We start from the raw sequence: 13855 nt of genomic DNA, 5'->3' as shown, positions 1-13855 counted from the left end.
CCCCAGCCCACCGCATGCAGGGCGCTCACCAGGCACGTCGGTGGCAGGAAGCTGTTGACCCTGGAGACGCTCCACATGCCCTCCAGGCACTGCTGGGCCTGGATGGTGACCGTGCTTAGGGCCCCGCCCAGGCCGGCGGGCGCCACGGACACCTGGACGCTGGGCCCCGACGGCCAGGCCGGCCCCTTCCTTCTGTCTGGCCCCGTGCGGCCTGACTGCCTCCCCGCGGGGCCTGCCGGCGCCGGTCCATCCCTCAGGCTGGGGGCAGTGCTGGCGCCAGGGGGCGCGAGGCTGGGGCCTGCGTGGGGGGCGTCGGTGTCCTCGCGGCTGGTGGGCCCCTGCAGCAGCTGCAGGGCCTCCCGCGTGAGCTGGGTCAGGTGCGTGGCGCAGACATCGCAGCGGCGTTCGGCCTCCGGGCGACACGCGGGCAGCTTGTCCAGAAGCAGAGCCGAGAGGCAGGGGTCCTGGGGAAACAAGAGACGGAGGTGGTCAGGGTCCGGGTGCCAGGACCCACCGCCCAGTTCTCACGTCCACGGCAGCCGCCACACCATCCACTACCAACTGATAAGCCCCGAATAGTGCTATCCGTACGAACCCACCAGAAAATGATCATCGGGGCTTGAGAGGCCCTCGGTGCCCGTGATAGCGGCCCACCTCCTCCCGGGTCATGACCATCCCGCGCTCAGATAATGAGGCATCCACCGGATCCCAGACGATACAGCCTCCAACAGGCTGTGTGCCTAGGCAGCAGCCAGGGCATCTGCAGAAGCGGGGCGGCCACAGCGGGCTGGGGGCAGCCGGTGCCAGGGCCCCAGCTGGAAGCAAATCTATTCCAAAGCCCGTGGACGTGGCACTTGGAGGTTGGGGGCCTCTCCCTGACTTTGCGCCTTCTCTAGTCCTGGTCTGCAGGACCGAGTGGGCAATTCCAGGTCCCCAGGAGGACGGAGGCTGGGCGCGGCTGGCAGGAGGCTGACGAGACGGCCACCACACTTCATCACAGGTGTGGACTCGGCCCCTGCAGCCTGCCCCCTGCCCTGGGCTGAAGTGGACACCTGGGTCTCCCCGTAACTGCAAGCCGGGTGTCAGGAGCCTAAGAACAGGAGCCAGGGGAGCCCAGCAGAGGCCCTCACCTAGCCTGGAGGGTCAGGGAGGGGGGCTTCCTGGAGGAGGTGACATCTCTGGAAGAAAGAAGATGAAGAGGACAGAGCCAGTTCTCAGGAGGAGCCTCACTGGAGGGAAGCTGTTAAGAGTCCCACTCCTGGGGCCCAGGCCCAGCGCCCCAAGAGCCCACCAGGCTCTGCCTCAGCCCCTCCCCAGGGGCAGTCCCCCAAGACTCAGGGCCTGCACCAGGGCCAGCCCCTCAGCATTCGTGCCCTTCCCCAGGGACGAGCCCCAACACGTGCGGGGTCTGGGACTCCCTCCATGACCACCCAGGACGTTCCCACCACCAGCTGAGAAGGCCGGGGTCTCCACTCCGGCAGCTGGTGGGTCCAGCCCTCCTTGTCACCCCCAGCCTGCAGAACGGGGGCCTCCCCCTCCCTGATCTCAGCTCCCCTCAAAGGTTCTGGCTCCAGCCCAGCTGCCTGGTTGGCCACAAAAGGGACTGTGACCTCCTCAAACCCTCAGATGCAAAGGCCGACGACAGCATACAAACGGGGGTGCCTCAGGCACCCCAGCCGGGACCCCCCCGAGCCTGACCTGCGGCTGGCCAGACCAGTGTCCACAGACCCCTGGGGGGGCTTCACGGGGGTGACGGCTGAGGTCGGGTGGCCTCGCCACGAAGGAACACTCTCGCCAGCATTAGCTGGCGATCGCCCTCCTCTGTGTCCCCAGGACAGGCAGACTCAGAAATGTTTCTGGCTCGGTCCACATCACTGTGATAGAGTGAGGACTGAAATAAATCGAGTCAGGTGGCTTTTTCAGCTTCCCAGTTTCGAAAGCTTCATGCTCACACTCTACTGCAGGTTCTTCGGTGTACAACAGCGTCGGGTCTAAGAAAAACAATCCAACACTGAAAACCAGTGTGAATTGAAAAACAACGTTGTCAGGAAAACTGCGCTGATAGACTTCCTCTGCGGAGGGGGGCCACAAGCCCTCAGTCGGTTAAAAAACGCCGGATCCACGAAGCATGATCAAGCAAAGCTCGATGAAACGAGGTCAGCCCGTGCCACCCACGCTCCCTGCAGGCCGGGCCAGAGCTGGCCCCTCACACGCCCCCCAGGGACCAGGTCGCAGGAGGGCTGACCCGGCCAGGCCGGCCTCGCCAGCTGCCTGATCCACGGGCTGCTCCGGAAGGCCTGGCTTTGCTCCGGCCGGGGCTGGTGGGCCCCAGAGCCTCTGAAGTGCCCGGTGGGCCTGGTCCCAATTAGCGGACATCCCCGCCCCCCAGCTCCCCCATGGCGCCCCGGGGAGGCCCGGAAATGCTTCGGGGACCCCACTCAGGATGCCCACGGGCTGCAGATGGAAGCCAGACGCCCCATCCCCAAGCCACACGGGGCTCAGACAGCCCCGGCTGTCACCGTCCCCCCCATCCCCCCTGCCCATTTTTTCCAGACCCGACTCTGATGACTCCGGTTTTTCCACTCAGCGGGAGGCGGCTAATAGTGGGCTGGCGAGGGGAAGGGAGGGCCGCCTGCTACAGCCATTAACCCGACTTGAAAGACAGCCCCGCCCCGCCTGCCCCAGGCCCAGCGGCCCATTGTTCTAGGGCCTCTGCCTGCCATGGGGAACCCAGGCCCCCAGGGAGCCCACCCTGGTGCCCCCTCCATGCTGGGCTGGCTCAGCAAGCCAACTGCAGGGGCTTCTGCGCTCATGGAACCCCCCAGACCACAGATGGTCTCCCCGGAGTTCCCAGGAGGGCCAGCCCCAACTTATCCAGGCCCCATTCAGTGCCCAAAGCCCCCGTGAGGGGCCCCTCTTCTAGCACCGGCAGCCAAGTCCACCCCTCAGGAGACCCTCACCACCATCACTGGAGAGGGCCCACTGAAGCCCCAGGACTCAGGGGGGCTCCCAGCGTGGGGCAGGCCCACCTCTCCAAGCCCTGTAACACACGCGACCCCAGCAAGGAGGTCACCCCGTCTGGGGTGACCACACAGGAAGCAGGGAGCCCTGAGCCCTTCACCGAGGCCAGGCAGCGTGGGCTGGGCCAGCACGGGGGCCAGAGGGCAGTTCGGGCGGAAGCTGGGCCGCCGAGCATCCCGGGACAGTCACTGCCCTCCGCTCACTCGGAACCACAGCCCACCCATGAGACCACGCCTGGGGACCAGCAAGCCTCGGGCGGGGCCGGCCCAGAGCAGGCCCCCCGCCCCCAGCACCCTGGCCTGGGGCTCGGGGACTCCACGAGGGGGCTTCTCCTGGGGGTGGGCACTGGCCACTCCCAAGATGGGCCTCCTGGACACAGGAAGGTGAGGTGCTGACCCAGGGCAGCCCCCAGGGAGACAAAAGCCCTCCCCTATCCTCAGCCACCACCCTGTCCCAGCAGAGCCCAGCACAGCAGGGAGCTGGGGGCAGGCGGGAGGGGCTGCCCACCCTCCCCGGGGTCTGGTCTCCTCCCCCAGCCCTGGGGCAGCTGCGGGCAGCACCCTGGGCCCAGGCCCCTGAGGGGTCACAGCCCCAAGTTGCAGAATTTTAACCACCCCGCCCCAAAAGGCCCAGCCAAGGCACCCACCTCCCCCCTCGGGAGCCCCGTCCCTTCAGAAAGACAGTAATTACCCCGCCACAAAATATTACTGTTAATTTCCTCCTTATGGTCTAATTAAACAGATATTTTACTTGCATGAGGAAAATGTTTTTCTTCATTTGATTCAATTTAGCACAGTGTACCACCCACCCTTGCACACTGCCTGGCTTTCAGGGAGTTTCCCCCACTTAAAAATGATGCCTCTCCATTCTTCATCTTGTTTCTGGGGTCTCCAAGCTGCTTTAAGTAATCCTTCCATTTTCTCCTGTGAGGGAGCCCCAGGGAGGGGAGTCCCGCTGCCCCACCACAACCGCCAGGACAGGCTGCCCCCGCCCAGGCCGGCCAGGCCCACCCAGAAGGTGGACGGGAGTGACCAGCAACTGCACCCCGCCCCCAGAAGCGCCCCACGGGACGGGGTGGGGGGGTCAGGTCAGAAAAGCCCCCGGGCTCAGGGCTGTGAGACCACCCTGTTGAGCCCCCATCACGCTGGGTTTTCAGAAGGGGGTCCGGCATGGCCCGCCGGCCACAGCCCCCTCCTGCCCACTCCCCTTCCCTCTGCAAACAAAGCAGCTGAGCCGTGACCCGTGCGGCCCGCGTTTCCGGAGTTGACAACAGTTCCAGGAAGGGACCCCGGGCCGCCGGGCGCTGCCGTCGAGGACATGCCCAGGTCCCGTGCAGCCGGGCGGGCTGGGCTGCGGGTCGGGGGTCAGCTTTCCCGCCACCCGCCTCAGCCATCCCGGGTCCTCCCACCGTGGGGCGCCTCACCAGGGGCCCACCCCCAGCCCCGGGCCCTGCCGCCCACTGCGTCCAGAGGGAGACCCGAGCCTCCCTCTCCCACCCCAGCCTGCAGGCCTGCAGTTCCGAGACCCCGAGGTGGCGCTGGAGCGGGGGGCGGGGGGGGGGGGCACAGCCTGGCCCACCCAGCACTGCCCGGCACCCGTCCCCAAGGCTCTGTGCCAGGCGCCGGCCAGCTGGGCAGCTCGGGGTACACACTGGCTCATTGAGACCTCCTCCCCTCAATGGTCTCCCTGTCCTCCACCCGGCGGGTGCCCGGGAGGCAAGAGGCCAGATGGGCAGGAGGGTCCGGTGGGCAGGGTGCCTGGAGCCCAGCTGGACGCGACCTTCAGTCCAACTGTCCACCCCGGCTCGGACACCGCGGTGGACGTCAGTCTCCTCATCTGGACCACCGGGTGATAGAGCGCCTCCACGGGCCGCCCAGACCCACCCAGGGTGGGGTGTGCCGCCCCCCACAAGCCTAGCCACGGCCCGAGTCTCCCAGTACCACTCGGGGAGGTGGGGTCTGAGGGCCACGGCAGGCCACGGCGGCCACCCGACCCTCCCCACCAGCCACCCCGCGGGGAGGACAGGCGCCCGGCAGGACAACTGGCATCACCTCGACACCCGGCAGCCCAGGCCTCCCACGGGCTGGCCGCCCCGGCTGGAGAGAGCCCTCAGGGCTCCAGGGGGACCAGCCTCCCAGGCACCCCCTCCTGCGACCCAGCTCACCTGCGGCTGCTTTACAGACGGAGGCGCAGAGACACAGAGACAGCGGGCCCAGGCCACACAGCTCAGGGGGCAGGCCTGGGGCGCAGGGGGGGCCACATGGGCAGGGACGGGGCCAAGCACAGGGGCCGCGGGAAGGAGGCCGGGGCATCTGCGTCCAGGTCCAGGGCAGCCACCAAGCGGGTCAAGCTAAGAGGGCTTCCGGACAAGCCCTCAGGTTTCAAAAAGGCCAGGCATGTGGGGCTGGTGGGGGGGTTCCAGGAGGCGAAGTTGGGGGCGGCCTTGCACCAAGGCCGTGGTGGGTGGTGCCAAATGGGGCCAGGGCGCCTAGGACGGGACCCTTAGGAAGGAGCAGGCCCGGGGCAGGCCCAGCGCCCGGCAGGCTCCACCAGGAAACAGAGCGCCGGCCCGCACCATCGCATGGGGTCAGAGGGGAGCGGGCACAGCGGGGCCGGGGCGTCCCCCCAAGGCGGATGCGGCGGGGTCGGGCCGTCCCCCCCGAGGCGAGCGCGGTGGGGTCGGGCAGCGGGCACTGGGCCGTGGAGAGCTCTAAGTCCACCGGCCCCGGGCCAGTCCAGCTCCCACAGCTGAAGCCAGGGAAGCTGCCCGGGGTGGGAACCAGACCAGACGAGGCCAGGGAGCCCCCCCAGAGGGCCAGGAACCCCGCAGTCCACGCGGCTCCCTCGGCCACAAGACGTGGCACCCGGAGGGGCCAGAGGGCCACTCAGCCGAGGACACTGTCCCCAGACGGGGGGTCCTGCCCGGGAGCGGCCACGCCACAGATCGGGAGAGTGTCCCATCAGCCACGCGTCCACCCAGCGGGAAGGGGAACCACGAAGGTCAGGGCTCAGGGGTGGACGCCGGCGGGCAGCTCCCGGAGGCCAGGCCTCCCAGCCTGGCTGCTTCCAGAAACCTGAGAGGAGCCCACCTGGCCCTGACCATCAGCACTGCCCAGCCCAGGCTCCCCGGCCCCAGGGGGCAGACGCGTGCACGCCTGCCAGGCGCCCGACGGAGCACTTCTGCCCAAGGGACGCAGGGCCCACTTCTATCCTGTTTATTTACTCACACCCTGCCTCTCCTTCCACACAAACTGCGGTGGCTTCCAGGAACCAGTTGGCATGAACTGGAGGCAAAACCACGTGGCTAACGACCATTCGTGTTAGAACAAGCAGGAGTGACCAGTTCTGACAGACAGGTAAGAAAGGGCCCGTGTGACGGGCAAGAGCTGAACAGCGCATTTGCTGTGAGCTTCCTGGCAGGCAAAGGAAAAAAAACCCAGATTCTGCTCGCCATTTAAGACAAGAACCAGCTCTTCCGACTTCCAGATTCAAGATTCCTTCAGAACCCCTGACGGGGCCTTGAAGAGGCCCCAGTGAAAGTGTCAGTCCCTCAGCCATGTCCCACTCTTCTGGCTCCTCTGTCCCTGGAATTCTGCAGGCAAGAATACACTCACCCCCGACCCTCATCTCAGACCAAGACAAGCCCCCAGCAAGGCTCTGAGCAGCTGAGAGGGGGGCTGAGCCCTGGCTCCCCGGCTCAGCAGAGGGGCAGTGAGACCCGTCACCATCACACGCTCCCCTGCTGGGCCCCACCGCTGACCACAGCTGGACTCCCCTCAGGAAGCTCCCTGCTGCAAGACGCAAAGCCCCCTCAGCAGACCATGGCCCCCGAAGCAAGCCCCATCCCCGCTTCAGAGGGCAGGCGCTCATGATCCAAAGCTCAGTCCCGCGCCCCACAGCCTGGCCTCACCCCCCAAACCCCAGACCAGCAAGGACATAGGATGGACACACGGAGCCCGCCATTCCATCACGGGGCCCAAGGAAGCCCCCAGAGAGAGCAGGAGACACCAGCTAGACCGCCATTCATCCAGGGAGCAGGGGCCGCCCAGGCTCGGGCCCCAGAGTGGCCGGGAGCCTCCAGGTCCTACGGCCTGCACCCTCCCCAGCTGAGTCACTAGGCCCCTGCCAGCTGGGACGGTGCCCGGCAGCCAGCTCCAGGGAGCACCGCCCCCCCACACCGCCCTGCTGCTCGGGGGCCTGCAAACGCCCGGCTCAGCTGGAGAATGCTGCTGATGCCAAGCGCCCCGCCCCGGGGAGCCCCCAGAAGCTGGTGGGGCTCTGTCCAGGCTTCAGACAGTGCGGGGAACCGGATCCAGGGATCTGACCCCAGGCAGCAAACAGCACCAGCTCGGCCTAGCCCTGGCCCACCCCGGAGCCCACCACTGCAAGCCAGTGTGGTCACAGCTGGAGGCCCTGGGGGCAGGACACAGAGAGGCCCGCCACCCCCAAGCCAGCGTGGAACGGTGTCCAGGGTGGATGGGTCTTCCCAGACAGAGGTGGAAAGGTCTCCCGGCCTCCCACCTTAGGAACCTGGCCACATCACCCCGGGCCATGCACGGGATGAGCCCACAGCCTCCTTGGCAGCCTTCAGACTCGACGTCCAGCTCGGGGAAAACACGAAACAGTGCTGGGACCGCAGGGCTAGGCGGTGGTTCTGGAATCCGCAGGGCCGGGGAGGACAAGAACCCCCCTGCCCGGGTGAGAGAGAGATTCATGAGCGTGAAAGGAGGATTGATCCCTTTCCCCCATCGGGGCAATAATCCATTCAGCGCCATAATGACACGTGGAAGTCGCGGTTCCGAGCTGCCCCCTTGGCGTGGCGCATCTGGGTGGCAGCTGGAGCGGACCCCCAAGCAGGAGCCCTGCACCCCCGGCAGCCGGGGCCGGCTGTCCTCCACGGGGCGGTCGTCGGGGCAGGGCTGGGCCCAGGGTCCAGCTCAGCAGCCCTCCCTGTGAACCCGGCCGGTGTGGGAGGGACAGTCCGGGCCCTCCGTCATTCAGCAAACTTCTCTGGGGGACCCGGCCCCGTGCCTGCCCTGACACAGCGCCCGGCCTGGGAGAGGGACACCGGCCGCAGAGACCACACAGCGGCCGCGTGGAGGAAAGGGGCGAGTGGGAAGCGGGGATGATGAAAGGGGTCTGCGAGAACCCGGTGACCAATCTGCCAGGGAGGACGGGGCCTCGGTTCTGACCCAGGACACGGAGTGGCCAGTGCTAAGCTGGGGGGCACTCGGCTGTGGCCGAGGAGGAAGGCCCAGCTTCGGGGCCTGGTTGCAGGGCGGGGGGCGCCGGGAGCCCCCAGCAGAGGCCTCTCAGAGGCAGGGGCAGGGAGAAGAGAGCACCGCCCAGGGACGTGAGGGCGCTGCGGAGGCACGGCCCAGGGAGACCGCGGGCCAGTCCAAACCGCACGGCTCCGGGCCCCGCAGGACGCCCAGGGGCCACTCAGAAACGAGGTGCGGGGCCCTGTGATGGGAGAGGGGCCCCAGCCTGGCCACTCCCCGCCAGGCCCGCCTCCCGTCTGGGTTCAGGTGGGACAGCCTCCGGGTGGGCTCCAACCTGGGCGGGCAGAGCGTGTTCCCTCCCCCGTGTCCTCAGGGACACCGGGGCTCGGAGGGGGCGGGGGGCACATCCTATCCGCTCTGGGGAGGAGGCCCCCGGATGGGAACTGCAGTTACCCTCACCGCCCAGATGGAGAAACCGAGGCAGCCAGGGAGACGCGGGTTCTCCACCCAGGTCGCCCAACGGCTGGGCAGGCCTCAACCGCCACCCACCCCCCGAGGGCACCAAAGACCCGGACACAGCGTGACCCTGAGCCCACCTCCCAGGAAGAGCACCCAGGGCCAGACACGGCCCCACACACTTGGCAAACGGGTGCAAAGGGGTCCTGGGTGCTGCCGTTCCGCGAGCTGCCGTGTCCAACTCTGCTACCCCACGGACTGCAGCACGCCGGGCCTCCCTGTCCATCGCCATCTCCTGGAACTTGCTCAAACTCATGTCCATTGACTCAGTGATGCCATCCAACCCTCTCATCCTCTGCCGCCCCCTTCTCCTCCCGCCTTCAGTCTTCCCCAGCACCAGGGTCTTTCCCAGTGAGTCAGGTCTTCGCATCAGGTGGCCAAAGTATTGGCCCTGGGTACAGAGAGGGAAATCGAGGCCACAAGCTCTCAGCGAACCTGCCCGAGGTCCCACAGCAGGGAGCCGTCCGTCTGCGGGCAGAAGCGGGTACGAAAAGCCAGCGAGGGGTCAAGCCCCGGCCGGGATTCCGAGGGCAGAGGACAGGGTGGCTGCGGGCTGGCGGAAAGATCAGCCTCCATTCACACCTGAGACCCGGCAGGGACCCCTGAGGCGAGGGCCTCTGGGCCAGGCAGGGGCCCAGCTGCACCCTCACTCACCCCCAGCCCCAGGAGCCCAGCAGGCCACCTCCTGCCCTGGGCCTCCCCAGATGCCCCAAGCGCGAGCCTGGGTGAGATGACAGCCAACAAAGCTCTCTGTGAACTGCTGAGCTCATCTCCTCGGGACCAGAAGCAAGAAAGGGCCCCCCAGGAAAATTCTAGGAACCACCTCTGCATTCCAGAGCCTCCGCCTCTAGAGCAGAGCCCAGTGCCCCTGGACCGTGGGGCCAGACTCCGGGGAGGACCCGCAAGACCTCAGCCAGAGCCGGTCACCCAGCCCCCCAGCATCCCGGCCGTCACACAGGGATGCCCTGCAATCACTCCCACGCTGAAAGCAGACGCAGCCATCCGGGCACCACCTTCCCCACTGCCCCGAGGGAAGCTCTGGGCAGGCCAGGAGAGGCCTGCTCACCCAGGACAAGGACACCCGCCGAGACCCGACCACCCGTCCCGGGGCCCGGGAGGCCCCGCCGGAGAGCCCGCAGCCCGCTTGGGCCTGCCTGCACCCCCTCCGGAGAAACAGTAAACGACAGGGCCTTCCCTCCCTCGGGCACAGCAACCCCCAGATTGAACAGCACCCCCCAGAAAGGCCCCTGGAGGCTATCCCCAGCTGACAAAGGAGGAAACGGCACGGGAGGGGACCATAGAGAGGAACCGAGCTTAGGACCTTGGTCTGCTGAGTGCCAGGGACAGTTGGGGAAGTGGGTGAGCCCTCAGCTGGCACTGAGGGGTACCCGTCGCCAAACTCAAACTTGGGGAGCCCAGGGGAGGTGGAAATGAGCACTCTGGGTGTCCAGGGCCTTTCCTGATGAGCTGTCTGCAGGAAAAGACCGCTGAGACCTCCCAGGTGAGGGACCCTGAGTCCACCAGTGACTGGTGTGACCTGGAGCTCTCGCCACCAGGATCACCTGCCCACCTGCGACCCACCAGCCGCACGTCCAGCACCACCAGGCAAAGCCCGACTCCGTCACTAAAGCCCCTCCTCTCTCTGGCCTCATCTGCCCCTAATGGGGGAGCACGATGGCCCAGTGGCTCTGACGCCCCCAGCGTATATCCGCAGACATGCTCTCCCAGGGCCTGAAGGGCTGGTGGTGTGTTTTTAAGCAAACTCAGGCCATCTGGGGCACAGAGCTTGGCAAAACTGCACCCCCCCCCCACCCCCCACCCCCGCTCAGAGCAGCAGATGTGGGAGGTTCCAGCCCCAACCCAGGCCAGGCCACAGGCCCCCTCCCCTGACCACCGAGAGAGGGTGCTCGGGACACACACCAGACTCACGGTCCCCTCCAGCCCCCTGCCCACGCCCACACTACAGGGAACACAGCTGGACTGCAGGAGGCCAGGGTCTCACCCAAGACCGCGGGGCCTCCTTGGAGAACTATATTTAGATTCAATGGGGATTATTCGGCCTTACTTCCCAGGACAGCTTTCAGAAAGGCTGCAGGTCAGGCGGGAAGGGCTTCCTCTGGAGACCCCCGCCCCCCCACCTTCCCAGGCTGTGCAGACTTCCAGGGTGCATTGTTTCTGGAACAATGGTCCCCGCTCCTTCCAAGACCAGGGCGAGCCCATTGGCTGCAGATCTCAGCAGGGCCCCGGCCACTGGCAAACACCTTGGCAGCTGGAAGGGAGCCTGGGGGAGCACCCGGATGACGATGGCCTCCAGTGGCAGCGCCCCAGAATGCGTCCCTCACATGACTCTCGCCCATGAGGCGGGAAGGGAGCAGCAAGGGGCCCCTCAGCCGGGGGCCCACCCCCTGCCCTCCCAGCCCTCCCGCCCCAGGTGTGCAGTTTCCAGACACTTGGCTGGGGGCCCAGGTGCCCCAGGGCCACAACACACCGGGTGACCTCTTCTTCAGGCAGGGCAGGAGCCGTCCCGCCCAGGGTGGAGGCCCTGCCACCTCCCTCTCTCCCCTCCCCCTCCCACACACAGCCTGGGTTCCAGCTGCCGCCCTGCCCAGGCCCCCTCTGATCAGACCCCGCCACCCTCTGAGAATGAAGCCCCCCAGGGGTGTTACAGACAGAAGCCCAGGAAGCAGGGGATTGGCCAAAAATCCATGGTGGAGCCTTGCACCTGCCTCCAGCGCCCTAGTCTCCCAAGTTCCAGCATGGGCCCTGCCCTGGGGACCGGCCGAGGAAGAGTCACTTACCCGGAGGGGTGTCCCAGGCCCGCTGACCAGCTTCCAGGCCTGTCGCTTGAGCTCGGCGAGCTTCGTGTGGCAGTGACGGCACCATCCGCCTCCACCGGCCGAGTGGCCTTGCTCTGCGCCCGGCCCGGCGCCCTCGGGCGCAGGGCGGCTGCCGCATGGGTCGTGCTCGGGCCCAGCGGTCAGCCTCTTGCGGGGGGACACTTCCAGCAGCTGCAGCGGCTCGCGGACCGGGCCGCCCTCGGCCACCTGCGGGAGGGGGAAAGGGGACGACAGTGAGCCTGAGCCGCTGGGCTGCGCCACCCCAGGACCCAGTACCGGCGACTCCAGACCTCGGAGCGCCCCAGCCCCAGAGTGACGCGCTCGACAAAAGTTAGGAGAGCTGGGCGCCAACCTGCAGCCCACCGCGTTCTTCCATCCCAGAAGGTCCTGACGGGGCTCCCCCTACCCCAGCAGGAGGCCCGGCGCCACCCGCGCGGTGATCCAGGCTCCGCCCCCAGGGGACGCCGTGAGCCCCTCGCCCGCCCGCCCGCCAGCCAGCATCCTCGGGGTCCCTGGATCAGTCCAGCACCGCCCGCGGCCCGCAGTCGCGCGCCTCCCTCTCGGGCCCTCAGCGCGTACCGCGGGTTGCGCCGCGCAGAGGGGGCCGCCGCGACTGCCCATGGCCTGGACGCAGGAAGGACTGGGCGGGCGCTTCGGGGCCACCCGGGCTCTCCAGGGGCGCCGCGGCTACGTGATCCGGCCCAGGGACGCCCCCATGGCCCGTCCGGTCGCTCCGAAGTTCGCGGCGCGGGCGAGTGGAGAACAGAGCTCGGCGGCGGCGGCGGCGGCGGCGGCGGCGGCGGCGGGCGAGCACGGAGGCGAGGGCGGGGCCGGGGCGGGGCCGGGGACTCCGGGGCGGGGCGGGGCGGGGCTCCGGGAGCGCCGGCCCCCCCCCCCCCCACTCCGCCCCCGCCGCCCAGGCCTTCGCTCCGCAGCGCGTGGGGGAAGGGGTCCCGCATCGCAGCGCGGCCCCACCCGCTCCGAGGCCCCCAAGCTGTTAGGCGAGTCTCAGTCCCAGGGAGGGGCGCTAGGGGCCCTCGGTGAGGTACCCCGTACGCGCGCGCGCGCGCGCCTGGCCGCTCCGCTCCAGGGTCACTGGGGTCTCCTGGGACGCACCAACCCACTCGCCACTCTACAGGCGGGGAAACTGAGACCGCCGTGGGGAAGGTCTTGCCCAAGGTCACACATCGAAGTGGAAGTGGATGAGCCCCAGCCCCCGGACTCCCGACCGCTTTCCCCTGAAAATCCAAAGCACTCCGCGTGTCGCCAAGACCACCGTCCGGGTCTGTCGCGCGTGGGTGAGGGTCACCGCGGTCTGCGCCCCGGAACGTGCGCCGCTCACGCCGGTGCATCTGCTGTGTCTAGGCGTGTCGGCAGACAGAACGCGGGGCTTCGCAGCCGCGCGCGTGCAAGAAGGCGAGTGTGCGCGCCGTGCGCCCGGGAAGCGGGAGGAGGTGGCCCCGGGGGTGCGCGCGGGACCTGTTGTCAGCCGGCCTGGCAGATGGGAACTTAGCTGCGGAATTAATTGCCTGTTTGTCTCCGGCTGGGAGGTCGCCCCCCACCTCCTGCTCCGGCGACCAGTTGCTCCCGCTCCGGCTAGGGCCTCGGGGTCGCCGCTCTCCGAGACGGCGGGCGGCGCGGCGTCCGGGCTCTGGATCCGCCCGAAGCCCCGGGTCGGGGTCGGCGGGCGCGGCCGCCCGGCTGCTCGTGACGCGGGCGCCCCCTGCTGGTTGCCGCGCCCCCGCCGCCGCCAGGCTCCGGGGAGACCGCGCGCCACGCGTCCCAAGCGGAGAGGCGCGCCCAGGAAAAACCGTGGTCCGGGCGGAGACACCAGCCGCTGCGCGCTCCCCGGAACGCAGGGAGACCCTCACACAGATTCCACCCGCTCCCCGCCTCTCCTGAGCCTCTCAAAGCGACTCCTCCTTTATGTTTTGCTCCCACCCTCCCTGTCGCTTGAACTGGCCTCACTCCCCAAAAATAGAGAGGAGAGCGGTGATCATCCCCCTCCCGCCTCTCCGAGTCTTTAATGGCCTGCATCGCGGCGGGGGACGCACAAAGTGGGCAGAGGCTCCTCACTCTCACTCCACGGCCCCACGCCGTCCAGCCCGTTTCCACCCGGCCCGGCGGCCGAAGATCCCCTCTTTCCCAGCTCCTCTAAGCCTCCTAAATGACAAGGGGCGTTAGCCCCCCGTCCGCATCCCCCGCCCCGCAACTGCTCCGGGACACGGACACACACGCACACACGCAGGCCCAGGAAGC

General features: G+C 68.0%; 1 protein-coding gene across 1 annotated transcript in view; it reads right to left on the bottom strand.

The window, feature by feature from the left end:
* Positions 1-12217, bottom strand: part of KIF26A (kinesin family member 26A) — a 39105-nt gene extending 26888 nt beyond the window's left edge. The window contains exons 1-3 of the mRNA XM_061159534.1: positions 12176-12217; positions 11558-11803; positions 30-464 (exon numbers count right to left, since the gene is read on the bottom strand). Of these exons, the coding sequence (XP_061015517.1) occupies positions 30-464; positions 11558-11803; positions 12176-12217 (723 nt within the window). The remainder of the gene's footprint in view (positions 1-29; positions 465-11557; positions 11804-12175) is intronic.
* Between the last annotated feature and the right edge of the window lie 1638 nt (positions 12218-13855).

The sequence above is a fragment of the Dama dama genome, chromosome 13 (assembly GCF_033118175.1).
Source record: "Dama dama isolate Ldn47 chromosome 13, ASM3311817v1, whole genome shotgun sequence".
NCBI lineage: Eukaryota > Metazoa > Chordata > Mammalia > Artiodactyla > Cervidae > Dama > Dama dama.
The sequence above is the reverse complement of the archived record's forward strand: the minus strand, read 5'-3'. Positions and strand labels throughout refer to the sequence as shown.